This window comes from Ogataea angusta (assembly GCF_019207475.1).
Source record: "Ogataea angusta isolate 61-244 chromosome Unknown 61-244_NODE_4_length_877678_cov_91.023368, whole genome shotgun sequence".
Classification (NCBI taxonomy): Eukaryota; Fungi; Ascomycota; class Pichiomycetes; order Pichiales; family Pichiaceae; genus Ogataea; species Ogataea angusta.
In genome coordinates, this window is record NW_025065218.1 from 648,216 (window position 1) to 674,686 (window position 26,471).

The 26,471-nt window shown below is 57.7% G+C and overlaps 12 protein-coding genes across 12 annotated transcripts; 5 read left to right on the forward strand and 7 right to left on the reverse strand.

The window, feature by feature from the left end:
- Positions 1 to 8: 8 nt before the first annotated feature.
- Positions 9 to 3,335, forward strand: KL928_002369 (uncharacterized protein; the record flags this gene model as incomplete). Its single annotated transcript, XM_043202837.1, has 1 exon — positions 9 to 3,335. One exon carries the CDS (start codon positions 9 to 11, stop codon positions 3,333 to 3,335), a length of 3,327 nt encoding a protein of 1,108 aa, XP_043060574.1.
- A 37-nt stretch (positions 3,336 to 3,372) lies between these two features.
- KL928_002370 (uncharacterized protein) lies at positions 3,373 to 3,876 on the reverse strand (the record flags this gene model as incomplete). Its single annotated transcript, XM_043202839.1, has 1 exon — positions 3,373 to 3,876. One exon carries the CDS (start codon positions 3,874 to 3,876, stop codon positions 3,373 to 3,375), a length of 504 nt encoding a protein of 167 aa, XP_043060575.1.
- Positions 3,877 to 3,912: 36 nt separating this feature from the next.
- Positions 3,913 to 10,012, forward strand: KL928_002371 (uncharacterized protein; the record flags this gene model as incomplete). Its single annotated transcript, XM_043202840.1, has 2 exons — positions 3,913 to 4,642; positions 4,890 to 10,012. 2 exons carry the CDS (start codon positions 3,913 to 3,915, stop codon positions 10,010 to 10,012), a joined length of 5,853 nt encoding a protein of 1,950 aa, XP_043060576.1.
- A 16-nt stretch (positions 10,013 to 10,028) lies between these two features.
- On the reverse strand, positions 10,029 to 11,036 carry KL928_002372 (uncharacterized protein; the record flags this gene model as incomplete). The annotated part of the gene is made up of 1 exon (XM_043202841.1): positions 10,029 to 11,036. One exon carries the CDS (start codon positions 11,034 to 11,036, stop codon positions 10,029 to 10,031), a length of 1,008 nt encoding a protein of 335 aa, XP_043060577.1.
- Positions 11,037 to 11,122: 86 nt separating this feature from the next.
- KL928_002373 (uncharacterized protein) lies at positions 11,123 to 13,060 on the forward strand (the record flags this gene model as incomplete). Its single annotated transcript, XM_043202842.1, has 1 exon — positions 11,123 to 13,060. The coding sequence occupies one exon, from the start codon at positions 11,123 to 11,125 to the stop codon at positions 13,058 to 13,060; it is 1,938 nt and encodes a 645-aa protein (XP_043060578.1).
- Positions 13,061 to 13,067: 7 nt separating this feature from the next.
- KL928_002374 (uncharacterized protein) lies at positions 13,068 to 15,683 on the reverse strand (the record flags this gene model as incomplete). The annotated part of the gene is made up of 1 exon (XM_043202843.1): positions 13,068 to 15,683. One exon carries the CDS (start codon positions 15,681 to 15,683, stop codon positions 13,068 to 13,070), a length of 2,616 nt encoding a protein of 871 aa, XP_043060579.1.
- Positions 15,684 to 15,903: 220 nt separating this feature from the next.
- KL928_002375 (uncharacterized protein) lies at positions 15,904 to 16,539 on the reverse strand (the record flags this gene model as incomplete). The annotated part of the gene is made up of 1 exon (XM_043202844.1): positions 15,904 to 16,539. The coding sequence occupies one exon, from the start codon at positions 16,537 to 16,539 to the stop codon at positions 15,904 to 15,906; it is 636 nt and encodes a 211-aa protein (XP_043060580.1).
- Positions 16,540 to 16,826: 287 nt separating this feature from the next.
- KL928_002376 (uncharacterized protein) lies at positions 16,827 to 17,747 on the forward strand (the record flags this gene model as incomplete). Its single annotated transcript, XM_043202845.1, has 1 exon — positions 16,827 to 17,747. One exon carries the CDS (start codon positions 16,827 to 16,829, stop codon positions 17,745 to 17,747), a length of 921 nt encoding a protein of 306 aa, XP_043060581.1.
- Positions 17,748 to 17,768: 21 nt separating this feature from the next.
- On the reverse strand, positions 17,769 to 19,211 carry KL928_002377 (uncharacterized protein; the record flags this gene model as incomplete). The annotated part of the gene is made up of 1 exon (XM_043202846.1): positions 17,769 to 19,211. The coding sequence occupies one exon, from the start codon at positions 19,209 to 19,211 to the stop codon at positions 17,769 to 17,771; it is 1,443 nt and encodes a 480-aa protein (XP_043060582.1).
- A 633-nt stretch (positions 19,212 to 19,844) lies between these two features.
- KL928_002378 (uncharacterized protein) lies at positions 19,845 to 21,875 on the forward strand (the record flags this gene model as incomplete). The annotated part of the gene is made up of 1 exon (XM_043202847.1): positions 19,845 to 21,875. One exon carries the CDS (start codon positions 19,845 to 19,847, stop codon positions 21,873 to 21,875), a length of 2,031 nt encoding a protein of 676 aa, XP_043060583.1.
- Positions 21,876 to 21,901: 26 nt separating this feature from the next.
- Positions 21,902 to 22,678, reverse strand: KL928_002379 (uncharacterized protein; the record flags this gene model as incomplete). Its single annotated transcript, XM_043202848.1, has 1 exon — positions 21,902 to 22,678. One exon carries the CDS (start codon positions 22,676 to 22,678, stop codon positions 21,902 to 21,904), a length of 777 nt encoding a protein of 258 aa, XP_043060584.1.
- Positions 22,679 to 22,757: 79 nt separating this feature from the next.
- On the reverse strand, positions 22,758 to 26,369 carry KL928_002380 (uncharacterized protein; the record flags this gene model as incomplete). Its single annotated transcript, XM_043202850.1, has 1 exon — positions 22,758 to 26,369. The coding sequence occupies one exon, from the start codon at positions 26,367 to 26,369 to the stop codon at positions 22,758 to 22,760; it is 3,612 nt and encodes a 1,203-aa protein (XP_043060585.1).
- Positions 26,370 to 26,471: the final 102 nt, after the last annotated feature.

Consider the following 26,471-nt stretch of genomic DNA (forward strand, 5'->3'; position numbering starts at 1 on the left):
TACGCGTAATGGATTCATCTTCAGACCGCGGCCTAGAGGACGATTTGGAGTTTGACAACGACTTCCAGCACACGCCGTTGTCGGACTACGAGGCCGGCGAGGCTGCGAAGGAGTCTGCCGCGTTCGACGCGGCGAAATTCGAGCTCGAGGCCCAGCAGGCGCTCAAGTCCCAGATTCTCATCCTGTGTTCTGCGCTGGGCGGAGCCGACGATAGCGGCAAGTACGTGCTCGGCGTCGACGCGCTGGCATGTCTCAAGGACATCAAGCGCTGGATCAAGGTTGTGGACGACGCGTCGGACAGCTGGAACGTCGCGTCTGCGTGCGACGACAACGGCCTGGTGGTGAACGATCTGATCCCGATCTTGGTGCAACTGCCGGCCAGGGCCGCCGACTCGAACAAAGCGTTTTACCACAACATTCTTCTGGCCGCCCTGGAGCTTCTGGTGGCGCTGACACGGCCGCTGGTCCTGGACACGGAGCGGGCGTCTGCGGCGAAGATCGACCTCTACATCAAGCTGAAAAAATCGCACGTCCGGTACAAAGACCGCATTCTCAACTACGAGGGCGGACGGTGTCTGAAAAGCGTTGTTGGGCTGACAATTCCCATCCTGAGCACGCCCAGAGACCAGCGGAGCCCCAAGGACACGGTGATCCTAAACCTGTGTCTGAACCTGTTCCGCAACGTGCTGCGCATCGAGCCGGCGGACACGACGGTGGGTCCGCGGCGCAGCACGTCCAAGACGCAGCAGCTCAACGACAACATGCCGCACGGCGTCAGCAGAGAGGACATCAGTTTCTCGCACACGGTGTGCGTTTTCCGCGAAAACAAGGTGCTGCGGTTTGTGCAGACGATCACGGCGGGGCTCGGGCGCGAGTTCGACGAGCGCGTGCTGGGGAACGTGTGTCTCGACACCTACTTCTACCTGCTCTACGGGCTCGACCCAGCCACTGTGGCGGTGCCGCCGACGGCCGTGGACGCGTGTGGCGGTGCAGCCACCGCGCTGACGCTGGGCTCTGCTCTGGAGCACGAGAAGGTGCTCAAGAAAAAGCTGCTGAGCAACAACGTGACGCGCCACGCCAACTTCGGCACGCTGCTGAGCATTCGGCAGGGCGACGAGCCCGTGCTGACGGTGTCTGGCCAGAAACGGCTGATCCACGCCGACCTGCTGGAGCAGCTCGATGCCGGCGTTTCCAAGAAGGCCGTGGCGGCGCGGCAGACGGCCAACAAGAACGAGAGCACGCGGTCGGACTTTGACCGGCGGCTGGGCGCCGAGCGCGCCAAACAGCTCTCGCGCGACGCGCAAAGCGTGGTCTGTGAGTTTTGCACCGACTTCGTGGAGGCCGGGTTCGGCCCGCTGTTGCGCGCGGTGCGGCGCATCGTGCTGGGCGAGCGCACCTCGTTCGCCGCGTTTCTGGAGTTCCACTTCTTCTACGTCGTTGCGTGGGTGCTGAAGTTCGAGCGGCTGCTACGGGAGCACCGCGCCGATCACGTGTTCCGGCTCGGCTACGTCCAGGACGCGCTGAGCCACGACGTGCTGCGGCTCGTGGTCAAGAACAGCCTGCCGCTGTACCTGCAGAACCGCGAGCACAGCCTTTTGCGCGTCGCCGTGGGCTGTTTCCGCGAGATGCTGCTCACCGTCGTGGACATGCACCGGCTGCGGCCCGAGGACTATCCGCGGCTCTCGCCAGAGCAGCGGGACGAGCTCGACACGTACACGGCCGCTGCCGAGCAGCTGCTGCGGCTGACATTCTCCGCCGAAGACGACATCGAGGTGCTGTTCCACGTCGTCCACGACGCACACAAGGTGTCGCTGGCGCACGCGCTCGACATGATCGAGTACACCCACGTGCTGCTCAAGGTGCTGCAGTACCTCGCAGACCTGCCCACGCCGCTCGCGATGGACAGAAAGCGCCGCGGCCGCGCGCAGGAGCAACACGAGTCCGAGTCCGACAGCATGGACGACGCGCGGCTGAAACGGTATCTGCAGTTCGACCGCGCGCGCTACGAGGTGTACGAGCGCAAGCTGCTGCACGAGCGCGTCGTGGGCTGCTACGTGTCTGTCTTCGCCAAGTTTGCCGAGCTGAGCGAGCCGCAAATGCGCAGATGCATCTCCTATTTCAACCGCATCCTGCTGAAAAAAGACGAGCACTTTTTCAAGCTGCTACGGCTCGACTTCATGCTGACGCTGCACGACGTCAAAGACGCCGTGTTCGGGCCCGCCGTCATGCGCGACCTTGCCCGTCTGCTCGGCTACTACATGCACACGCTCGAGAAAAAATGGGCCCAGACCGACGCCGTGCTGCTCGACCTGCTCACGCTCGGCCAGGACTACGACCGCGGCGTGCGCGCGTACCTGGAGACGGGCGACCTGGACGAATGGCGCGCGCGCGAGCACGCACAGCGCGGCGCCGACGTGGCGTTCGCGACCCCGGGCCTGTCGTACTCGCACAAGGTGAGCGTGCTGGCGAGCGCGCTCGTGTACCGCGACCACGGCGGCCTGCTGGAGACGCTGACGGCGCTGCTGCGGACGCGCGGCGACGACGAGCTCGTGCTGGACGACCGCGCGGCGCTGCGCAGCGGCGTGTTCCGGCTGCTGCTCGCGACAGTCGGCTTCCGCCTCGCGGCCGCCCGCGCCGTGCTCCCGCGCGACGTCGACGCGGGTCACGTGACCGCGACCCTGGCGGTGCTGGAGCAGGCTCGCGAGCAGCCGCTGGAGAGCGACGAGGTGGAGGCCGAGCTGGTGGAGGAGGCGCGGGAGACGCGCGAGGAGCGCGAGGCGGCCTCCGCGCAGTTTGACGACCTCGGCTCGGACAACGACCTCGAGACGCTCAACCGTGTTTCGGAGAGCATAGACCGGCTGGACGTGTTGGAGGCGGCGCTGGAGAAAAACACAGGCAGGCGGCGGCGCGACCCCGAGGCGGACGAGGCGCGGTTTGCGGCTGTCCGGCGCAAGCGCAAGGGCCGTGTTTCCAGGACGAAGCGGCGCAAGAGTGCGCCGAAGCACGACGAGCCGAAGCAGCATCTGTCGTCCAAGTACGTCGACTCGGACGACGACGCGTCGGACGCAGAGAAGGAGGCCGAGTTCTTCCGGCGGGAGGAGCAGCTGCAGGCACTGATCCAGGCGAACGGCGGCGTGATCAGCCCGGAGCAGTTCCAGCGGTTCTTGGGCGGTGCTGCGCCAAAGCGGAGGATGGTCGACCTGAGCGAAAATGAGGCGAGCTTGCAGAGCGGAAGCGAGAGCGACGACAGTTTGCAGAGCCGTGCGCTGAGCAGCACGCAGGAGTCGATTGTGCCCGCCCGCCGGTCCCGCGCCGTGATTGACGAGGATGAGTAATAAATTAGCAGTGTCTATTTAGTAGCACGTGAAAAATCTATACGACACAGTGGTCGTCGTCGGTGCTGCGCAGTGCGCTTAGTATTGTCTGCGTGGACGACAGCACCATGACACAGAGACCGAACGCTATGCACATGTACAGCGGTATTTTCTCTTTAAGCGGCTTCATCTTGGTCAATTTGAGAAAACACAGCGGGGGCAGGATGAACGCGAGCAGCGACGCGGACGTGGCGCCGACGAGTTCCAATATGGCTCCCAGGTTGCACGTGAACAGCGCGACGAGCATCGGCACGCCCGCGAGCACGGTCGTGATCAGCAGGTGCTGCGCCGTGGACAGTTCTGGAATCTCGCGTCTGTGGTAGATCTCGAGCAGGTCGCGCACCACCGCGCGCACCACGTACAGCTCGAGCGGGTACGTGGTGAGCATGTTGAGGCCGAAGCAGAGCCGCGCAACGTTGACGACCCAGTCGTCCGTGGGGAAGTTGTTGAGCACGTTTCCCTTGGTCTTGGGCCCGAACGCGAGGTAGCCCGAGACGCCCATGACGCCGCACACGATGCCGGAGAGCGCGCACGCGATATGGGTCACGCGGTTGAAGCGGTCCAGCGTCGGCTTTCTGATCGAGTCGTAGATGAACGTGGTGTTGTGGTGGCACACGAGCGCAAACGAGATCACGCTGATGCTCTGGAAAATGCCCGGCTCGACAAACCAGCCGACACCAGACACCTGGCCCCGGACGTCGGCCGGCATGGCCGGCCCGCGGAAAACCACAATCAGCAGGATCACAGACATGCTGACGAGCGCAATGCCGCTGGCCTTGGCGAGCCGGCCAATGTCCTTGGTCAGCGACAGCGGGAACGAGATGCCCATGATGCAAAACACGATCAGCGTGTTTCTAGCGAGCAGGAAGTCCACCACCTTGGACGACGCGACCTGGCGCGCAAACACAGACCGCAGAACGTGCGGGATCGTGTCGCCGATGATCACGGCAAACCCGACGTTGCCGCCAAACCCAAACAGACCCTGAGCCAGCAGGACCGCGGTTTTCCCCAGGTCGCCGTACGCATGGCTCACAAAGCCAGTGTACGTCTTCGCTCCAGACAGCTTGGTGTTGACGATGATCATGCGGAGCGTCCAGTCGTTGACGACGGCCAGCAGGGCAAGCAAAACCAGCCCCGTCAGCAGCCCTGCGTTGCGGAACGCCCGCGGTATGCCCACGATGCCCGCTCCGAGGATCGAGTTGGACATGTTGAAAAAGGCGGCCTGCAGGTCGCTTTTGCCGTGCTCCGTCACGAGGTGGTGCAGCGCGGTGTCCTGTTGGCCAGCGGCGTCCTCAAGCAGCAGCTGCTCGCGCTGGTCGCCCAGCTCGCCCGGGTCCTGTGGCATGACAAGATAATTTACTTTAATTGTATAAATATGTATTTATTTATCCCGCCTCGCACCGTTTTCCAGCGCAAATCACTTTGTTTCCTATTTCTCTTTAATTATGAAACCGGCCAAGAAGCAGACCGACGGCCCCGCCTCGCGCGTGAGCTCCTTCATGGGGCTGCGCAGAGGGTCCAAGACGGTGGACCAGGGCTCTGTCAGCTCGCCAACAGGCACGCTGTCGCGGATGAACACCAACGCGTCCATGTACTCTATCAACGAGTCGCCCACGAAGAACGGGCTATTTTCGCGCGCAAAGACCCACCAGGCGTCCGACTCCAGCAGCATCGAGTCGCCGCTGTCGCGGATGACGACCAACTCCAGCATTGGCGGGCCGTCCACCACCTCTGTGTACTCTTTGCCCTCATCCCATACCAAAAAGCTCAGCAGTGCAAATTTCAAGAAAACTCACCGACATACCATTTCGGACGACTTCGAGCTCGAGCCGCCGGAATCCGAGGACGAGATCGAGATCATGTTCAAGGAGGTGATGATCTCCAGAGACTTCAACAGTCTGCCGGAAAAGGCCCGCAAAGAGATGGAAAACTACCCTGCGGACCGAAAGTGGATGCTTATCCGACAGCACAAGCTGGCCGAATACAAGAAACAGCGCATGATGCAGCAGCAGCCGACGCACTCGGCCGTGCCGAGCCGGAGCGCCTCCACGGCCAGCACCGCCGTGACAGAACGGTCCACTCCCTCTGCTGGAAAGGCATTTGACGCGCAGTTTTATGTGGTGCAATTGATCGGAAACAAGATCACCAACGACCAGCTCAAGGAGCTCGACATCTGTCTGAGCTCAGAGGAGTTGCACTGGACCGAGCAGTTCCTCAATCTGCAGGGAGCAGTGGCTCTTTGCAACGTGCTCATGCAGCTGTACAAGACCAAGCCGCTTATCAGGGCACAGGGCGTGCCCAGCCGCCACCAGCCGCCGTCGCCCGCCCAGGTCCTGTTCACAAACCCTGCAGAGGACTACGAGACCGTGCTCGACAAGGAAACCAAGCTGTTCCGTTGCATCAAGGTGATAGCCGACCTCACTGTTGGAATCGACCATCTGCGCAAAATAGACATTTTCATTCCCGCCATACTGGGCGGCCTCTACTCGACGCGGCCGCAGGTCCGCAAGTGGGCCACCGACATCATCACATATTTCTACCACAAGACCAATTGCAGTCCGCTAATATACAAGACCATTCATAAGCCCGTCAACGACAACGTCCATCTCGCGTACATCAAGGAGCTCTACATCTCGCGGCCCAATCTGCTCGACCGCAAGTCGCAGTACATCCTGTCGAACGCCGAGCGGGTCAAGAAGTACGAGGCGTGGTTTTGGGCCGTCATCAGGCTGTTCGAAGGCCGCGGCAAGATGGGCAGCCGTGTTGGCTCCTACGACGAGTTCAAGCTCAGCGGGCCGATCTCGAACAACTTTCTCATCGAATATGGACTTTCGACGCTCCTGCTGATCAACACGCTTCTTCAGTACTCCAAAGACCTTGGCGACAGAACCAAGCTGCGCAGACTGTTCCAGGTCGCTGGAATGACCGAGCTGTTTGAGCATTTGCGTCCGTTGGAAAACGTAGACATAGAGCACAGCATCGCCAACATCGAGAGCTCGGAGCGGGCCGACTTGCAGGAGCTGAAGCAGATGGAGGAGTTTCAGAACAACAACATCAACTTCAATGATCCGTTGTCGCTGTTCCAGGCGATGCTGAACAAAGCCAAGGGCACCGAGGCTGAGGCGTATTTGACGTCGATGATTCAGAATATGTTCATCAGCCAGTCGTCCAACTTGCACACCTTGGATCCGCAGCAGGTGCACAGGAACTTGAAGCTCATGGACACGTTTGTTTCAAATATCACCATGGCGTCCGGCGAAGACGACACAGACATGAATATATCGATCAACCGGCTGATAGCGTCGTACCGGACGGACGAGATTGCGCGGAAGGCGATGCTCGAGGCGCGCGAGGCCAAGAAACGCGCGGAGGAGGCCGAGGCCGAGCGCGACAATGCGTTGCAGAAGCTCAACGAGGGCTCGAAAGGTGTTATCGAGAATCTCTACAGAGACATTGCAGAAAGGGACGAAATTCTGGAACGGCTGCGTGAGAAGCTCGAGGCCAAGGACAACGAGGTCAGTGAGCTGCGCAGACTGCGGGTTCTGGACAAGCACCAGCAGGAAACTGAGATGCGCGAGATGCTGCTTCTGCTGCACAGCCAGCGGCTGCTCTCCAGTCCGCCGGACTCCTCGGGAACGGCGTCTTCGTCGATCAAGACCGAAGGATCGTCTACTGTGGAGGAGCTCCGCAAGCGTCTCAAGTCGCAGGTCGACAAAAACAAGGTGGAGGTGAAGAGAATTGGCCAATCGGGAGTGGAGCCGAACGCTCGGCTGCGTGATTTGCGCTTCAAGATGGACTTACTGGAAAGAGAGGCCAGGGACCTGGAAAACACCGAGTTCGAGGACATTTTGGCGGAGAAGCGCGACACAAACAAGGTCGACGACGTCAAGACCCTCGGCGAGCTGCGGGCCAGACTCGAGTCGTTGCAGAACGACGCAAACAAGGTGATCAAGGTGCAGGCCAGCTTGAGCACGCAGGAAAAGCTTGAAAGACGCAAGATGGAGGCCCTGGACAGACTGCAACGGCTAGAGAAAACCATGCAGGAGCTGAAGATCAAGGAGTTGGAGGAGGTCGACTCGGCCGACCGTCGCACACTAGATCCGAAGCAACGCGCCGTTAAGAGCGAGCGGGCTGAGAAGTTGAAGAGCGAGCTGGACGAGCTGGAGACACTGTGCAACAACTTACGGTTCCAGCTGAGTCTGAACAACGAGCAGGTCGACAAGGACGCTCTTCTGCAAAAGTTCGAGGACCAGTACTCCAGAGGCAAGAAAGAGGTGCCAAAGGCGACGTTTGCCAGCTCTGCTCCGCCGGTGATGGTTGGCAACTCAGTGAAAAAAATCGATACTAGCTCGATGAGGCCATTTTTGGGAGAGCTGGAGAGAACCGTGGGCAAGTCGCCCGCTCTTGACGAGAAGGAGAATACGGAGCCGAACGAGAAGCCTGTTGAGACGCCCGCTGAGAAGCCAGTGGAGAAAAAGGAAAGGAAGGAAGAGTCGCCTAAGAAGGAGACTCCAGCACCTGTCGAGTCTGCCGTTCCGCCGCCACCACCACCACCGCTCCCTAACTCTGCAGGCTCGCAGGGAGCTCCACCACCACCACCACCTCCTCCGCCTCCTCCTCCTCTTCCATCTGCGGGCACAAGCATGCCACCTCCACCGCCCCCACTTCCTTCCGCAGGACAGAAGCCAGTTTCGGTGCCAGAGAACTCGCCGTTCCTTGCTCCAGGGCCGTTCGATATGCTTCCTCGGCCCAAAAAGAAGCTCAAGCAGCTGCATTGGGAGAAAATCGACGACCCTGTTGGCTCCTTCTGGGCCAACATGGGTTCAGAGGATATGGCAAAACAGCTTTTGGAAAACGGTATATTTGACGAGATAGAGGTGATCTTTGCTGCCAAAGAGGCCAAGCGGATTGCACGCAAGAAGAAAGAAGACGCGAAAAAGGTTTCTTTCTTGAGCACAGATGTTTCGCAGCAGTTTGGAATTTGTCTCCACTCATTTTCGGGGCTTGATGACGAACAGGTGGTGGCAAAGATTTTGCGGTGTGACAAGGACGTTCTAGACAAGAGCGCGCTGCTCGACTTCCTTGCCAAGCCGGAATTGAACGAGATATCCAACACGCTGGCCAAGAACTTTGAGCCGTACTCGACAGACTGGCAGAATGACAAGGAGGCCAAACACGACAAGGACCCGAACGAGCTCGCCAGGGCAGACAGAATATACCTGGAGCTGATCTACAATCTGCAGCACTACTGGAAGTCAAGAATGCGCGCGCTCAACGCCATTCTGAACTACGAAAAGGACTACGAGGAGTACGTCAAGAAGCTGGAGATGCTTGAAAAGGCTCTGGAGAGTCTCGAGAACTCCAAGACTCTGCGGAAAGTCTTTGACATCATTTTGATTGTCGGTAATTACATGAACGACAAGTCGAAGCAGGCACATGGGTTCAAGCTGAGTACATTGCAGCGACTCGGTTTCCTAAAGGACCACAAAAACCTAATTTCGTTCCTGCACTATGTGGAAAAAGTGATCAGAGAAAACTACCCCGAGTTGATCTCGTTTGTGGACGATCTGAAGCCCACGATCGACGCAGCCAACATTTCTGTGGAGCAGCTGAAGAACGATTGTCAAATGTTTTCTCAATCTATTCGCAACATCGACGCTTCGTTACAAGACGGGAACTTGAGCGATCCGTCGAAATTCCACCCAATGGACAAGTTTTTGCATGTTGTATTCCGCGGCCTGCCGAACGCACGCACCAAGGCCGAGCTGCTAAGCGACCGCTCGAAACTTGTGATGGAGAAATTCGACTCGATGATGCGCTATTTTGGCGAGGATCCAAACAGCGACGAGTTTGTGCGCAACTCGTTCCTCAAGAAATTCAGCGAGTTTGCCGAGAACTTCGAGCGAGCCTCAAAGGAAAACAAGGAGCTCGAGGAGCGCAACAAGAAGTACGAGATGAGCAAGAAACGGTTTGAGGAAAGCAAGAAGGAGAAGGAGAAGCAGCAGGAGGCGCCGAAAATTAATTCCGACATGGACAAGTTCCTCCAGCAATTGCGGCAGACGGGCCCGTTGCGGACGGAGCCTACGTCTGCGAAAATCAAGCAATGGGCAAAAAAACACACTGCACAGTCTGCTTCCACTCTGGACTCGCCGACCAAGATGTCTGAGCAGGACGACGAGGACGATCTACGGTCGAAGACCCACGATCTTCTGATGAAGCTGACGCAGCAGTCTGGCGAGGATGCCAGTCCGCCGCTGTCGAGCTCGTCGTCGGGCGTGAACATAAACTCGGGAAACGGGTCTGAGCTCAAGCTGAGCGACAAGATGAAGAAACGGTTACAACAGAGCTCGCGCACGTCTTCCATCACGTCGCTCGACTTTGACTCCGTTTCGCGGTCCGAGTCTTTCAAGACCAGCCGTTCGCGGCTGGACCTGGCGAGCCAGGCGCTCAGCAACCCGTTGGCAGAGCAGGAAGCTAGTGCCATGTCGCCCAATCCGCTGATCGAGGATAAGGAGGAGGAAGAGGAGGCCGAAAAGGAGGACAAGGTCGACGACAAATTTATTAACGGTTCTGTGCATGACGAGGCGTCCGAAACGCTCGAGTCTCCGGACGAGTTCCAGGACGCCAGCGAACAGTGAATACATATACGTGATTCTATTTTCCCCTGAGTAGCTCGAGAGCGAGCTGGAGCTCCTTGATGGCGGTCTCGATGTCCTCGTAGTTTAGCGCCGAGATGGCGAATCTTGCGCGTTTCTGTGCCTGGGCGATGATCTCGTCCGTCTGCATCATCTGCTGGATATCTTCCTTGGACAGGGCAGGTTTTGCTGGTGTTTTTGGCTGAGACTTGGGCTCTGGCTTGGGCTCTGGCTTTGGAGCAGGCAGATCTGGCACTTTTGCAGGAGTTTTGGGCAGCCCGAGCTTGTTGGGTTCTTCCTTGATGATTGCTGGCGCGGCCGGCAAGTTGAGCGTGTCTTCCAGCGAATCTGGGGCGGACGGTAGAGCTGGCGGGGACGTTTCCACCGGGGTGTCTTTTGGCGACTTTTCGGGCGAGTTGATTTCCGAGGGTGGGTTGGGAAGTGCCAGGGATGGCGATTCCGGCTTCTGGCTGTCAGCGTCGTCCCAGCCGGCGACTTCTCGTTCCTCCTCGGGCGTCACGTAGTCGTTCGGGTCTTCTCCGTTCTTGATGGCCTTGAGGATCCGTGTTGCGTGGAATTTGGCGTATTTTTGGTACTTGTCGAGCTGCTGCCGTTTGTCCTTGAGTTGTTCTGGCCACAGGTTGAGAACTTGGTAGAAGTCCAGAGCAGCTTTGAAATTTTCCACGGTTTTCTTGGTGGCTGTATGGTTGGCAATTTCTTTGAACGAGCGGTCGAAAATGGCGGTGGCAAACCCCCACACAAGCTTGAAGCTGGACGCCGGGTCGTTGATGATCTCGAACGACTTCGACGACGACTCCTTGATCGCCGCCTTTTCCTGCTCGATCTCGTCCAGCAGCTGCAAAGCGTACTGTTCGATCTCCTTTGAAGTCTGGTGCAATTGGTTGTCGAGGATCAGTTCTGCCGCGTACAGCTTGCACAGGTACGCGATGCTGGGCTGCACGCCTGCGAGCTCGCCCGCGCGCTTCACAAACGGCTCGATTATTTTCAACCCGTCTGGGACTGTCATAGATAAAATAAAATAAAATTAAAATGCAATAGGCAAGAAGTTTTGATTAATTTTCTCTTTTGGGACGCGAACTTCGGTTTTTATAAATGGAACCCAACGAGCCCAAAAACATGGAATTGGCCAAACCCGACCCTGTGCCGCGGCTCGTGGCGTACGGCGATGTCAACGTCGTGGAATTTGACGTGGAAGGGTGCACGGTGATGCGCCGGACACAGGATTCGTGGGTCAACGCGACGCAGCTGGCACGGCTGGTTTCTGTTGTCAGACCCAAGATTAGCGGGTCGCTGGAGGCCCAGGCGAAACAGGGCGCGCACGAGATTGTCCAGGACGCTCCCGACCAGCTCAAGGGCGTCTGGGTGTCGATTGAGCGTGCGGAATCGCTCTGCAAAGAGTACGACATTCACGGCGTGCTGTCGCCGCTATTCAACTACAAAACCCCCAAGGACCTCGCGCGCACGATTTCGACGCTGACGGAGGCGGACGAGCCGGCGTCGCCCACTAAGAAGGCCAAAGTTGCGCCCGAGCTGCCTAGTCTGCAGACCTTCGACCACGACACCCGAGTGCCGAACCCGAACGCCCCCTACGCGCTGGGCCCGCTCGGCGACGACGAGGCCGACGAGAAGAGCAAAGTCGTGCTGTCGTCGCTGTTTCTGCCGAACCAGAAGGAGTTCTCGCTCGAAGGAGTTGCTATCGACGCGCCGATCGACGACAACGGCCAGACAGCGCTGCATCTGGCAGCCACGCTGGGCCGCATCTCACTGGTCAAGGAGCTGGTTTCGCGCGGCGCCAACCGGCTGCGCGGCGACAACGACGGCCAGACAGCCCTGATCCGCGCCGTCCACGCCACAAACTGTCTCGAACACTCGTGCTTCGACCAGCTGCTCGACTACCTGTATCCGGCCATCACGGTGCTCGACCACAAGGGCCGTTCTGTTCTGCACCACATCGCGTACACGTGTGGCCGCAAGGGCCGCAACGAGGCGTGCAACTACTACCTGGAGACGCTGCTGGAGTGGGTGGTGAAACGGGGCCCGCGCCTGCCTCCGGGACAGCAGATGAGCCTGGCCTCGTTCATGCAGGAGGTGGTCAACATTCCGGACCGCAACGGCGACACGTGCCTGAACATCGCGGCGATGGTGGGCAACAAGCAGATCATCCAGCAGCTGCTGGAGGTGGGCGCAGACCCGAACAAGGCCAACAAGGCGGGCGTGAAGCCTGTGGACTGCGGGATCGACGTGGCGTCGGCACGGACGCGGCTGCCGCAGCCGGCCGCGGCGCAGAGCGTGCCGGAGACCCCCAAGCTGAGCAGCATGAAGATTCTGGAGTCGCTGCAGACGTTTGTGAGCCAGCTGGGCAGAGACTTCAAGGAGGAGCTGGAGTCGAAAACGAAGCAGGTGGACGAGATCCACCCCAAGCTGCGCGAAAAAACGTACCAGCTGTCCGAGAAACGCAAACAGTACGAGGAGCTCGACAAGCTCGTGCGCAAGATCGGCGACTACAAAACCAAGATCATCAACCTGAACAACGCGATCCGCGAGGAGGAGCAGCGGTTTGTCGAGGAGACAAAAGAGCTGCCGATCAACTCCAAGACGTTCGACGGCGACTTCGACGCCGACGAGCCGTTCACCGTGTGGTCCGTGTACAACGAGGTGGAGAGACGGCTGCAGGAGACAAAAGACCCGTCGGTGTCTGTGGCCGACTTCATCAGCCAGCTGGACCCGGCCACGCTGCTGGCGTCCGGCCAGCTCGAGGACCTTCCGCCGGCCGTCATCCTGGAGGCCCGCATCAACGCCTACACAAAGAACAACGCGATGCTGATCGAGCGCACCAAGAACCGCCGCTCCTCGAGCCAGGAGCTCGAGCAGCAGTTCAAGCGCGTGATCGGGCTGTGCATCGGCAGCTCGGTCGACGAGATCGACGAAAAGCTGCTCGGCAGCCTGCTGCTGAGCGTCGAAAACGACCCGGACCCGGAGATCGGCCAGATCAAAAAGGTCCTGAGTATAGTGAACGAGATAGAGAAGTAATTGATATTTAGCTGGAGTACGGGTTCTTGTGGTACGAGACGGTGGTCTCGTGCGCGCTCTTGGCCAGCGCGTACGGGTTGTTCTTGTCTCTGCGCGGCTGCTGCGGCTGCTGCGGCTGGATCGCCGGCTCTGCGTACGGTCTGGCGTACTGCTGCGGATAGAAGCCGTGCGGGTTCACGTTTGGCGACTGTGGATAGTACTGCTGCGAGTGATTCAGCGGCGGCGGCGGTCTGCGGCGCGGAGACGACATGTTGGCCGCTGGCGCCTGCGGAGCGACATAGCCGTTCACGTACCCTGCAGACGGCGGCGCAGGCCGAGGAGCAGCCTGGTATTCGTACACGGAGGGGCCCTGCGGATTGTATGGAGACTGTAGCTTTTGGCCCGGCACAGGCTGCAGCTGGGTGTTCTGGTACCCGCCGTACGCCACCTGCTGCGAGACTATGTTGTTTGGAGGAGCTCGCTGGAAATGTGGTTTTTGCTGTGCCGGTCTGTACTCGACAGAGCCGGACGAGCCGGACCTCTGTGGTTCGTAGTATGGCTGGGACGGTCTTTGGGGCGGGTCCTCCAGCTGTACGGCCGAAGCATACGAGCTTTCGCTTCCTGGGTCCTGTCTAGTCGCTCTCTGTCTCGGCACTTCGAGAACCGTCGAGTTCTGCGGCTCAGGCGGCGCCTGGTACGCAAAGCTGGGCTGGATGGCTTCTTGGTACGACTTGTTGAACGCCGTGAACGGAGAAACGACTCGCTCCTGAGAAAGAGCTCTTCTGTCGGAGCGGTCACCAGAGTCCGTCGACGACGCCAGCGAGGACGTGCTGCCGTACCGCGGGTTCGGCTGGCCGTATGGCGCGTGCGGTCTCGCTGTTGGGGTGGTATCGGGTCCTGGCGACGGAGACGACTTGACTATCGCTGGGGTCTTGGTCCTTGGGTTGATGATCTGGATGTCGTAGTCGTCGTCGTCGTCTTCCTCGTCCTCCGATTCCTCCTTAGGATACAGGTCCTCGATTGCGTCTTCGTTCACGTCCAGGTTGGCCAGCGAGTCGTTCAGCTGGTCGTAGTCAGGCAGCTGGGCGTACTTGGAGTAGATCTTTGCCAGACCGCCCGGTGAAGACTGTTTCTTGTGCGGTTCTCTAGCTGGCTGCAGTTCAGGGGTCTGCATTTGCTCATCGCGCTGTCTGAATCGCAGTTCAGAGTACAACGAGCCGCTGTCCTCGTTGGCTTTCACGTCCACAATGCTCTCAGACAGGTTCCTTTCCTCTGCCTTTGGAGTCTCTTTTGCCAGGCCCGACGAGTGTCTCTCCCTGTCGAATCCAAACTGCGGCTTTGGAGTCATCGTAGGAGACTGTGGGTTCGAGAAAGACCGCACTTTGCCAGCAGCAAGGTCTCTTGAAAACTCCAGCATCCCCAGGGCTCCAGCTGTGCCCTCGACTGAGCCGCAGCCGTCGTAGCCCTTGGCCACCTTTGGTATCAAAATGTCCTTCACGCCCTGCTGCCATTGGTACGAGGTCCAGGAGCTCGTGGTGGCACTGGCTGTAAGCTGCATCAGATCGTCCACCTCAAGGTAGTGCACCTTGGGCAGCACCGGCAGCGCAAAGAGCAGCGAATTCGGATCGAGCTTATTGGCATTCAGGGCTTTTGGTCGTCCGTACAGATGGAAAGCGTCCAGCAGCGGGATGAGGAACCGGATCAGCGTGTCGTAACCGGGCACCGACGAGTGCTGGTCGGGCATCAAGAAGATGGAGCAGTCCTTCGTGCCTTCCGACTTGGAGAACACAATAGAGCCGTCCAGCTTGATCATCGTGCTGTGGTCGATGACGGCGTAGTTCTGCGGATACACGGCATAGATGGAGTTGGCGTCGGTGATGGTGGCCATGGCCAGCTTCTTGCCCTTTTTCTCCGACTCGTAGAAAACGACGCGGCCAGGCACAAACTTCTTTTTGCTCTTTTTCGCTGGAGGCTCGATCACCGTGAAACACCGCTTCCAGGGCATGCCGGCGCCGAATCTGACGCTCGTCCACTCCTCGTGCTCGAACTTCGTCTCTGCCAAAATGACCTTGATGTCCGACAGCAGCGACCCGCGCGCGCTCAACAGCGCTCCCGTGTACGCCTCTTGCAACAGGCGGTATTCTGCCGCTGCGAGTCGAAAGGCCGCGTGCCACCGTCGGAACTGCTCGGTGGACGAGATCTGAATCAGATACCTATTTTTCAGCGTGGTCGACACGATGATGACGTTGTTCAGGTTGCCCGCTGACGAGGGCAGCTGGTCGATCGCCTTGAATGTGGCGTCCGTGAAATTTATGTATGAGGGCTTGCTAGCCGAATCGACCGACGGCACCTCTTCCATCTCCTCGACTCTGTAAACCGCTAGCTGGTTGCCCGTGAGAACACCGTACACCTCCTCCCATTTGCGCTCGGCGGGCTGGCCCTCCGAGTCCAAATCCTTCAAAATCATAAACACTCCCTCGTGGTATCTGCGATGGGCCTGCGCAGACAGCAGCGTGGCGATGGGCGACAGCGCCGGGCTCAGCTCGCCCCTGGACTCCGCCGTCTCCACGCGTTTGGGGAGCGACGACTTTTCCTTCGGCGGCGACGCCGCCTCTTTGCGAGAGAAGGTCCGAAGCTTGTTCATGGGGATAAATAAGGATGTTTATTTTTTCGACGATAGAAAAAACTCCACGGCGACGCGACGCTCGTCGCTACAGAATTTAGAGAGGCGCAATAAGCCAAGAGTTGGACACGAGGCGCAACCAGAGAGCCGTGTCTTGGCCAAGACCATTTGGGTAGCGTGTATATCGAGTGTATAAACAGAGTATGCTGTGTGCTGGCTCCCCAGAATGCTGGAATGGCTGCTAGCAGCGTGCGGCTGAGAGGCGCGCGATTTTCAGCAGCTGCGTATTTTTCAACGGGGCACTCACGGGTGGTGTCTCTGGCTGCGTGGCCGCGGCGTCTCTGGCCTTGAGGTTGAACGATTTCAGAAACACGGGAGAGCTTTCGGCCGCCGCCCCGGCCCTGTCCACGATCGCGTACGTGCTCTTGCGCACCATGCCCTTGAATGCGGCGATCGGCGTGCTGATCCACTGCGTCTCCAGCGGGCCAAACCGCACCACCTGCGGCGACTCGACCACGGTGTGTTCTGAGCTGTAGGCTGAGAGCTTTGAGACTGACGAGTCTGTGCTGCTGACTGTCGACGCCCGCGAAATAGCCAGCATGGGGGCCGTGTAGCTGTGTATTGGTGTGCTTTGTCTGCTCTGCTTCCGGAGCAGACGCCACATGTAGAGGCCAGCAATGGCCGCTGCAACTACTGCAAGGGGCAGCACCAGCCCGAGCGTGAGCGACAACTGCGATCGTTTCGCCTGTGTCTGTCTCTGATGGCCTATGCCGGCCACAGAGCTGGAAAACACCGTGTACGTAGCCACGACGGTCGTTGTGATGGTGGTGATGTCGTCGTCGGCGACGAGGCTGTAGTCTGTTATCTCGAAGGCCATGGCGGCAAAACAGCGCGCATGTTATTATATACCCCCGGTGTGTCTGGTAAATGTTTGAGACAGATGTGATACATCGGCCAGACAATCAGGCCGTGGTCTAGACAGGGCATTTTTGCGTTCTAGAACCGCGGGGAGGTTCAGGTCTCGATCTGCGCAGCAGAACACACAGCGTACTTGAGTCAGGTGGATGAGTGGCTCTTCCTATTTATTTGACATTAGTGAGTATTTATTTAATATTGTGATTATTTATTTGATATTAGCGAATATTTGTGCATACTGGATTTATAATGATCACCGTTATTGGATCTCTCAATTACGACCTCGTGACGTTCTCCCCGCGCTGTCCGCGCGCAGGCGAGACGCTGCAGGGCGAGCAGCTCGAGGAGCACCTTGGCGGGAAGGGCCTGAACGAGGCGATTGCCACGGCAAGACTGTCTGTTGCCAAGGGCCATGTTCGCATGTGGGGCAACGTCGGCGACGACGAGCACGGGAGAAAAATGGTGGCCGCTCTCACGGAGGCCGGCGTCGACACCGGACTGGTTTCTGTGCTGCCCGGCGTCAGCTCGGGCAGTGCAACCATCATTGTGGAGACCGAGTCCGGCGAAAATAGAATTATTATTATTCCCGGGGCCAACGGAGAACTCAAGCCGAGCGACGAGCAGTTGGCGGCGAATTTCAAAGACTCCCAGCCGGGCGACTTTGTCGTGCTGCAGAACGAGTTTCCCGGCGTCCGCAAGGTGATTGAGTGGCTGCACGCCAACAAGCCAGACGTTTCCGTGGTGTACAATCCGTCGCCGGTGCGGGACGAATTGCTGGACCCGGAGCTGCTCAACAAGGTGGCGTACCTGGTGGTGAACGAGGGAGAGGCGGAGCAGATCACGGGCCGTTCTGGTGGCGAGAAAGACCTGCTTGCCGCGTTGCACCAGCTGCTGCCGCGTCCGACGCTGATCATCACGCTGGGGGCCCGCGGGTGCATTTTCCAGAGCGGCGGAGCGGTCGAGAGCGTGGCAGGCGTCAAGGTTCGCAACGTGGTGGACACCACCGGCGCCGGCGACACGTTTCTGGGCGCCGTGGTGTCGCAGCTGTATTTTGGCGCAGACCTGGCCCGGGCGGTCGAGTTTGCAACGGCGGCCGCGTCGGTGGTGATCCAGCGCAAAGGCGCCGCAGAGAGCATCCCGGAGTACTCTAGAATAGCATTACGGAACTGAACACGACTAATTAGACGGATATTAAGGCTTCTCCTCGGAGAGCATGTCCTCGGGCAGGTCCAGCTTGAGCGACCGCAGCGACGGCAGCTGGACGGTGGACTTGGAGTTGAGCGAGCTGCTCATCAGCGACGAAACCGTCGGCAGCGGGCTGTTGAGATTGACGCCGGACGGGACCGAGTTCAGCGACGCGGACGGATACAGCTTGGGCGACACAGACGGTGTCTGGAGCGGCGTGCCGTCCGGCGTGGCCTGGCGCTGGTGCAAGGATGGCGCCTGCGGCATGCTGCTGAGGCCCAGCAGGTGCAGCGCGGCGGAGGAGTCCTTGCTGGCGATCATGGTGGCCGTTGGCGACGTCGGAATGGCCGGGGAGTTTGGCCTGGATTTCTTGAGCTGCGGCTGCGGGAGCCGGTGGTCGGTCGACGAGAGGTCTGTGCTGGAGAACGAGCGGGCCAGGCTGGACAGGTTGCTGGACGACGCGGAGTTGTTGTAGACCGCGGCGGAGCCAGAGCCCGAGGACTGCAGCTGGGGCAGCGAGCCCGTGGATGGTGTTCTGAGCGGCGTGAGGCGCAGCGTCGAGAGCGAGTTGAGCGGCGGCGGCCGGGCGTGCGCGCCGCTGGGCACTGCCGGCTGCTGCTGCTGCGGCTGAGGCTGCGGCTGCTGGTGGCTGTTCTGGAAGTACTCGCTGAGCGAGGGCAGCGACTTGACGTACTGGAGCTCTGACGGGCCCGAGACCAGCGCCGCGGCCGCCAGTTGCGCCTGGTGGGCCTGCTGTTTCTGCTGCTGGAGGTTCTGGAGCTCCTGCGAGGCGGCCGTGGCCAGCACGTTGATGTCGAGCAGCGACTTGGCGGTCTGCAGCGGCGGTTTCTGCGGGAGGGGCTGCTCGAGCGCAAACTCGTCCTTTTTCTGTTTCGCGGCCGGCTTCGACTCGCTCGCCGCGGCGTGTTTCGGGATCCGCGACGTGGAACTCGATTTTTTCATGTATGCGGGCCTCGAGCTCTGGTTGATGGCGTCGGTGAGCTCCCAGTCCGGGTTGTGTGCGTTTTTCCTGCGCGAGTTGGGGTTCGTGTGTATTCTGGAGTGCCTGGTGAGCTCGTCGGACCGCGAGAACCGCTTGAAACAGCCGGGGAAGTTGCACTGGTGAGGCTTTTCGCCGGTGTGCGTTCTGATGTGCCTGGTCTGATGCTCGAGCCGGTGGAACGCCTTCTCGCACATGGGGCACTTGTACGGTCGCGGCAGGTCGCTGGGCGGCACTTTCTTCTTGATGTTTGCGTTGGCACTGGGGTTCTGTGTTGCCGGGGTCACGGCAGAGCCGTTCGTGCTGGCCCTGTCGGTGTCTGGACGGGGTTCCGCAGAAGCCTCTCTTTTTATCTTGGCGTCGCCCACGCGGTCGGGGGCCGCCACCGAGCCGACACTTGTTGCCATTCTAAAAGTAGTTTGAGACTCGGGAGGAATTTTGGAAGACATGTAGATAAATTTTTTTCACCCAGGGAATATGGGGTAATGGGGAAACGGTCCAGCGGCATGCTGTCAAAGACGGGGCTAAAAGTGCGCGGCAGTGGTGCACAAAGAGGGTCTGTCTACGCTGGAGCTACGTGCCTGCGCCGCCTGGAGTGGTTTGCTACAAATCACCGTGTCCCCGCATTTCTCTTTAGTCCAACGGTTTAATCCGTCCAATTGTGGGGCACATCCAGACACCGGAAAAATTTTTAGACCAGCATCGACCAGCCAGCCTCCGTTATTTTTTTTTTCTTTTCCCAGCAGGGCAGAACCCAAGGGCAAGGTTACCCGGCTTGGGAGAGCTGTTGTCCGCATTCTTCAAGGTTCTCGCCCGGCCCAGTACACCCCGTAACAAACGTCTAGCCCAAGGCAAAACACACGGTTTTCTGCGGCCGCCGATTGGCTGCATCGTGGACCTCGAATCGGAGTCCCCAGTGGCCCCCACACACGTCCACGCCAAAAAAAACCGTGTGAATGCCCTGTGCCAGGGCCTCCGCGCAAAGTCCGACTTCGCGCACCCCTACATCCCAGATGTATAAATTCTAAAATCCACCGTGGGAGTTTTTTCGTAGCAACGTATACTTTTGTTCTCTTTCCGAAATGTCCCAAGATATCCAAACAAAAGCCATTAATACAATCAGAGTCCTGGCTGCCGACATCGTCGCCAAGGCAAATTCTGGACACCCTGGTGCCCCAATGGGAATGGCCCCGGCCGCCCACGCCGTCTACACCCAGATGAAATTCAACCCAAAGAACCCACACTGGATCAACAGAGATAGATTTGTCCTCTCGAACGGTCACGCATGTGCTCTCCTGTACACCTTGCTGCACCTGTTCGGCTACGACCTCACCATGGACGACCTCAAGTCGTTCAGACAGATCAACTCCAAGACTCCGGGCCACCCTGAGGTGGGCATCCCAGGTGTCGAGGTCACCACCGGTCCGCTTGGTCAGGGTATCTCCAACGCGGTTGGTTTGGCCATTGCTCAGGCTAACTTTGCTGCCACCTACAACAAGCCAGGTTACACTCTCTCCGACAACTACACCTACTGTTTCTTCGGTGACGGATGTATGATGGAGGGCGTTGCCTCCGAGGCCATGTCTCTTGCTGGCCACCTGCAATTGGGCAACCTGATCACTTTCTACGACGACAACAAGATCTCCATCGACGGAAGCACCGAGGTTGCTTTCACCGAGGACGTTTGCGGAAGACTCGAGAAGTACGGATGGGACATCTTCGAGGTCCCTGACGCTGACACCAACGTTGCCGCCATTTCCGAGGCCATTGCCAAGGCTAAGAAGACCAACAAGCCTTCATGTATCAGAATCAGAACCACAATTGGTTTCGGTTCGCTCAACGCTGGCTCTCACTCCGTCCACGGTGCTCCTCTCAAGAAAGACGACATTATCCAATTGAAGGAGAAATGGGGCTTCGACCCAGAAAAGTTCTTCGTTGTTCCACAAGAGGTGTACGACTACTACCACAAGATTTCTGAGGCTGGTGCTGCTGCCGAGGCCGAGTGGAACAAGCTGTTCGAGGCCTACCAGAAGGAGTTCCCTAAGGAGGGTGCCGAGCTCGCCAGAAGACTCAGGGGTGAGCTTCCAGAAGGCTGGCAAAACGTTCTCCCAACTTACCAACCAGGCGACGCTGCGGTTGCCTCCAGAAAGCTTTCTGAAGTTTGCCTGGGTAAGCTGCAAGCTGTTCTTCCAGAGTTAGTCGGTGGTTCTGCCGACTTGACCCCATCCAACTTGACCAGATGGTCCGGTGCCATCGACTTCCAGCCACAGTCCACGGGTCTGGGTGACTACTCTGGTAAGTACCTGAGATTCGGTGTTAGAGAGCACGGTATGGGCGCCATCATCAACGGTATTTCTGCCTTCGGTGCCAACTACAAGTCTTTCGGTGCCACTTTCCTCAACTTTGTGTCCTACGCCTCTGGTGCCCTGAGACTGTCTGCTCTCTCGCACCACCCTGTCATCTGGGTTGCTACCCACGACTCCATTGGTCTTGGTGAGGACGGACCAACCCACCAGCCTATCGAGACTCTTGCTCACTTCAGAGCTATTCCTAACTTGATGGTCTGGAGACCAGCTGATGGTAACGAGACCTCTGCTGCTTACATCAAGGCCATCTCGAGCACCAAGACTCCATCGGTGCTGGCTCTTTCTAGACAAAACCTGCCTCAACTGCCTGGCTCTTCTGTTGAGAAGGCCTTGAAGGGTGGTTACACTGTTCATGAGGTTGACAACGCCAAGCTGATCTTGGCTGCTACCGGTTCTGAGGTCTCTCTTTCCATTGATGCTGCCAAGCTCCTGACTGAGAAGGGCATCCCAACTGCTGTTGTTTCCATTCCAGACTTCTTCACTTTCGACCAGCAGCCAGCTGACTACAAGCTGTCTGTGCTGCCAGACGGCGTTCCTATTCTGTCTGTCGAGGTGATGGCCACCTCTGGATGGGCCAAGTACGCCCACGCCCAATTCGGCCTCAACAGATTTGGTGCCTCCGGTAAGACTGCCGACGTGTACAAGTTCTTCGACTTCACTCCAGAGGGTGTTGCCAAGAGGGGTGAGCAGACCTACGAATTCTTCAAGGGCAAGAACCTGTTTTCTCCATTGCACACTCCTTTCTAAATATATCCTCTACAGATGAGCGGTAATCAACTCCACACATTTTTAAATGGGTCTTCGGACGAGTAGTTGAACTGAGGCTGGACAGGCTGCACCGGCTGTGTAAAAGGTTGCGAGTAGAGCGGCTGTTGCTGGGTCTGCGGCGACGGTTTCGAGTAAAGGCTGAGAATCGATTTCTTGAGATCCGGTCTGCTATTCTGGGCCGTTTGCGGCTGTGGTGGCTGCGAAGGGGCCGATCCAAACAGGTCGGATGAGAACAAGTCTTGCGGTGCCGTCGTTGCCGGGGCTGGAGTCGGTTTGGCCGTCGAAGTGCTGACAGGCGTGCTGAGACCGTCCAGCAGAGAAGGCGTGGACTCTGTCTGTTGTGGAAGCTGTGCTCGAGACTCGCGCTGCTCGGATGTCTTTTTGGAAGCAGCCAGCGCGCCCGGTTCCTTGTCGCTCTTCCATTTCTTCATCTCGTACTTGGTGCGAATAAAATTCTCAATCTTGCTCTCGTCAGGCACGTAATTGTCCGGCAGCTTGTCCTCCCAGAACAAATTGGCCCGTTCGTTCCCCCACATCACCATGCTCTTGACCTGCTCGTCCGTCCACGAGTCCAAATCAACAGATTTCACCCGCGAGATGTGCGTCCCCATGCTTCTGTGTATACCGGAACACCTGATGCAGACAAAGATGCCCAAGTTCCACGACGCCCAGCGCGGGTTCTTGGAGATCTTGCAGTCGGCGCAGTTCTTGTTTGCAGGCTCTCTCAGCAACGTCTTGAGGATCTGCTGGTTTCTCTCGTTGTGTTTTCTCTGCGCGGACATATACCTGTGTACAAGTTTTTTTTTCTTCGTTATCGGTATTTTTCACATCTATACATAGTAACACCTCACACCGCCATCTTCAGTACACGATCCGCGATCGCATGTCGCTTATGCGGCGATCGATGTCCCGCGGCAGCCTGTCCATCTTGGTTGCTATGCGGATCCGTTTGTCGGGCCCGAGGCGATAATATTCCTCGACCAGGTCTCCGTCGATGCTGTTTTTCGGCGGGTTGTAGTAGCCTTTGAATTTCAGATACTCGCGGTCTGTCAAAGACGTGAACTCGTGTATGATCAGCTTCTGCAACTCTTTGAAGAAATTGATTTCGGACAGGCTCTTCATCGGATACAGACACCCCATCTGTCCCTGCAGACAGCCGTAAACGATGGACTCGGCGCCTCCAATGGTGAGCGAGCCTTTCTGGAAAAACGTCGGCATGTCTCCAACGTAGTAGTTCACAGGATTGTCGAGCTTTGTCCTGCGCATCTTCACCAAAAAGCCGTGGTTGTCCTCGTCGCTCATCTCCGAGATCTGCTCGGGACACCGCAGAATCGAAATGTTGCCGAACTTGTCGCCAACAACGACCGTGTCGTAGTCGAGTAGCAAGGCGCGGGTCACGTGCCGCTGCATGGTGTCGTCGATGAAGTCGACAAAGGAGTTTTCCAGCGGCTTGTAGACGGTGTACCGAACGCTGTCGCGCACGTCGCTGACTATGACCCGGAATCCCTGTGTTTTCAGGTCGATGATTTCAAAACAGTCGAGTCTGGTGCTGGACCGTTTGACCAGCTGTTTCTGGCCGATGTCGTAGAGAATCAGCTCATTCTTGGTGCCAACAAGCAGCTTCCCTTGGAACGCAACAAGAGCCAGCGAGAGATGTTCTGTCTTCGTCGTCTGGAACAGCTCCAGAGTGCCATTTGAGGAGATGCGATAGAGATGGATGTACGTTCCGTCGTTGCGAGGCGGGCTCAGCTGCTGGTTCTTGGCTGCTGAAACCGCCAAAAATGGCTCCCCTGGACGGCTCTCAAAGTTCACCCAGCACGCTCTGAACGCAGTCTCGTCGCCCAGATCGATCGTCTGCAACACAGACTTTTCTGCCACCACGACCGCCTGAATACAGCTGGCCCACTCGCCGGGCGCTTTGGGGTAGCCAAACTGCTGATACTCCTCAATGCGCTCCGCGTCAATGTCGCGCTTCGTGTCAACGTCGCCCTCCAGAACATACATCATCCCGTTCTTGTCCGTGCAGTCGCACATGTATTTAGGAGTGTTTCTGAGCGCGATGTTTTCGATAATGGTGTCGTTCTCCAGCTGGTCGATGGTCATGATCATCAGACTGTTGCCATAGATAGCCAGCACTCCATTTTCTGGAATGTCCTCGCTTCGGAACGAGCACGCGTGCTGGAACACTGGCTTCATCAACGGAGTGATTTTGAACTCGGAAGGACGAGTATACCCCAAATAACTACGGGCCGAGAAGATGCAGACTGCGTTCTGGCCTACGGCCTCAAGCCTGGACAGGTGCACTGCGCGCGGACCCGTGTATTTGTTTCGCGGATTCGACAGCTCGCCCGTTTGCGAGTCCATCTGCAACCGGGCATACACACCGCTCTCCATGCCGATGTGTACGTAGAGAAGCGAGGTGGCCAGCTCGGGCTCGTCGTCGTCGTCGTCGCCAGCATCTGTGTTGAGCACAATAGCGGTGTCTTTCATGTAAAACGCCATTAGAGAAGAAGCTGCCGAGCTCAATATTTCTTCGCCAATAATTTCGAGGGTGGACTCTGGGTCCGTAGAAAAAACCGTCAGTGTTTTATCCTGACAGGCAACCAGCAGATACGGGAACCTGGCGGCACCCGCCTGCACCTCTCCCAGAGTGAGCGCCGTGATCTGGGCAGCGAGCTCTTTGTGCTCGTTGTACTCTATTAATTTATCCAGATCGTCCAGCTCGAAGTACACGATCTCGCGGTTCGACAGCGCGATGGCAAGCTGCGAATTGGTTGCAGAGCAGTGAAGGACACGGATCCCGGCAGGAGGAGCCCAGTCGATGGTTTTCTGAGGCGTCTCGTCCACGTAGAACACCTGTCTCACGCCGTTTGGATGCACCTGGACCAGCGAGGTGCTGCCAACCTGGAAAACGCCCAGCGTGTTTGTATCGAGCACCAGACCGCTATTTTCCACTTCCTCGACATCCTCGCCAATACGCAGGACCAATGTTCCATCCACGAACGAGAGAACAATGTATTTGTCGTACTCGTCGTCTCTGTTGAGTTTCGAAGCAAACACCCTTTGCACCACCGACGGCAGCTCTTGCGTGACGACCTCGCTATACGGCAGCTCGTGGTTGAGCACCTTGAGCGCGGAACGGGGCCCCGTGCCGCAGAGAGAGTATATCACGGGCAAACTGGTGGTCTCGTTGGAATTGTATAATTTTGCATCTATCAGCGGGTTGATGTTCTCCACTATGTTCACCAGATTCAGATTATCGAACGGCCGTGGCTCAAACAGAGTTGTCTCGTCGTCTAGAACAGCAATGTCGTCTGGATAGTCCTGGGAGCTGAATTTCCTCTGGTTTTCGTCTCCCAGCTTGTCGAACTGGTAGAGATACTGGTCGCCAGACTCGCAGTTAGCGTAGAGGAATCCAGCCCTAAAAATCAGCAGCGACGTGCACACGGGCATGGTGTCGAAATACTGTATTTCTACCGAGTTCACCATGCCGGCCTCGCCCCGAGACTCGTCACTGTCCTGCACAACGTAGTCAAGAGTGATTTTGAACAGGTCGCCGAGCTCGCTCTGCAAGAGCGCAAAAAAGCTGTTCTTCAGCGTATGCACAACTCCACAGACGATCCGCGAACGTTTCTGGTCCCGTGATCGTCTCGGAATAGGAATAGTGTGCGTCATTTTGGACAGACACTTATACTGAATTATTCCTTCCGAGCACAGCAAAACCCCTGAAGGACCCCTAGTGCCTCCTGGAAGAGGAAGCAGAAAGTTAGAGGAAAAGCTGACCTCCTCGCTGTACTTCTTCACCACGTGATTGAGCCCAATGTCGAGCTCGTAATAGCATAAAGTCTTATGCATCTTTTTATCGAGCTTCTCCTCATAATCCGAATAATCGCACTCCAAGGCCGCAAACTGCGGATTCTCAAACCCAACGTCCATTCCGCAAACGCCAAATGTCAACACCTTGGACTTGTTCGCTTCCAACGGAGACGAGACCTGGAGTCTATTTCTGTGATCTGAGGTGAACTTGTAGACGAATTTGTTCTTCTCGATGGCGCTGATCATGGCGGCTCTGCCGCGCCCGTCCACAGCAATGTATTCTCCGGGAGAGATTCTTCGCAATCCGGTCTTGAAGTACGGTTCGTTGGATACGCTCTCGAATCGTCCTTTCTCAGTATTCATCTCTAATACGGTCAAATTCCCACTATCCGAGGTGACAATCAGCAGATCTTTTTCTGACCCACTACTCTTCAACGCCTCAACCGATCTAATGTGGCTGAAGGTGTTCTGGGCCACCACTTTGTAGAAGTCACCATTATTTCTATTCAGTTTCCATAGCTCAAGAGTCGTGGCTGTGGCCCTCACAACCTCTTGTTGTCTTCTATTGCCGATGAAATTGCCTATACAACACTTCACAGCCGTCACTGAAGGCCTGATAGTCAGATTGTACAGAAACAAGTCTGGATTGAGAGACATGTTCAGGCAAGAGTGTATGGTTTATCTGAATATTTTTTTCTAGCGACGCGACGATAACGACGCGCGCCGTCTCTGATATTATTTTAGGATTTGTAAACAAAC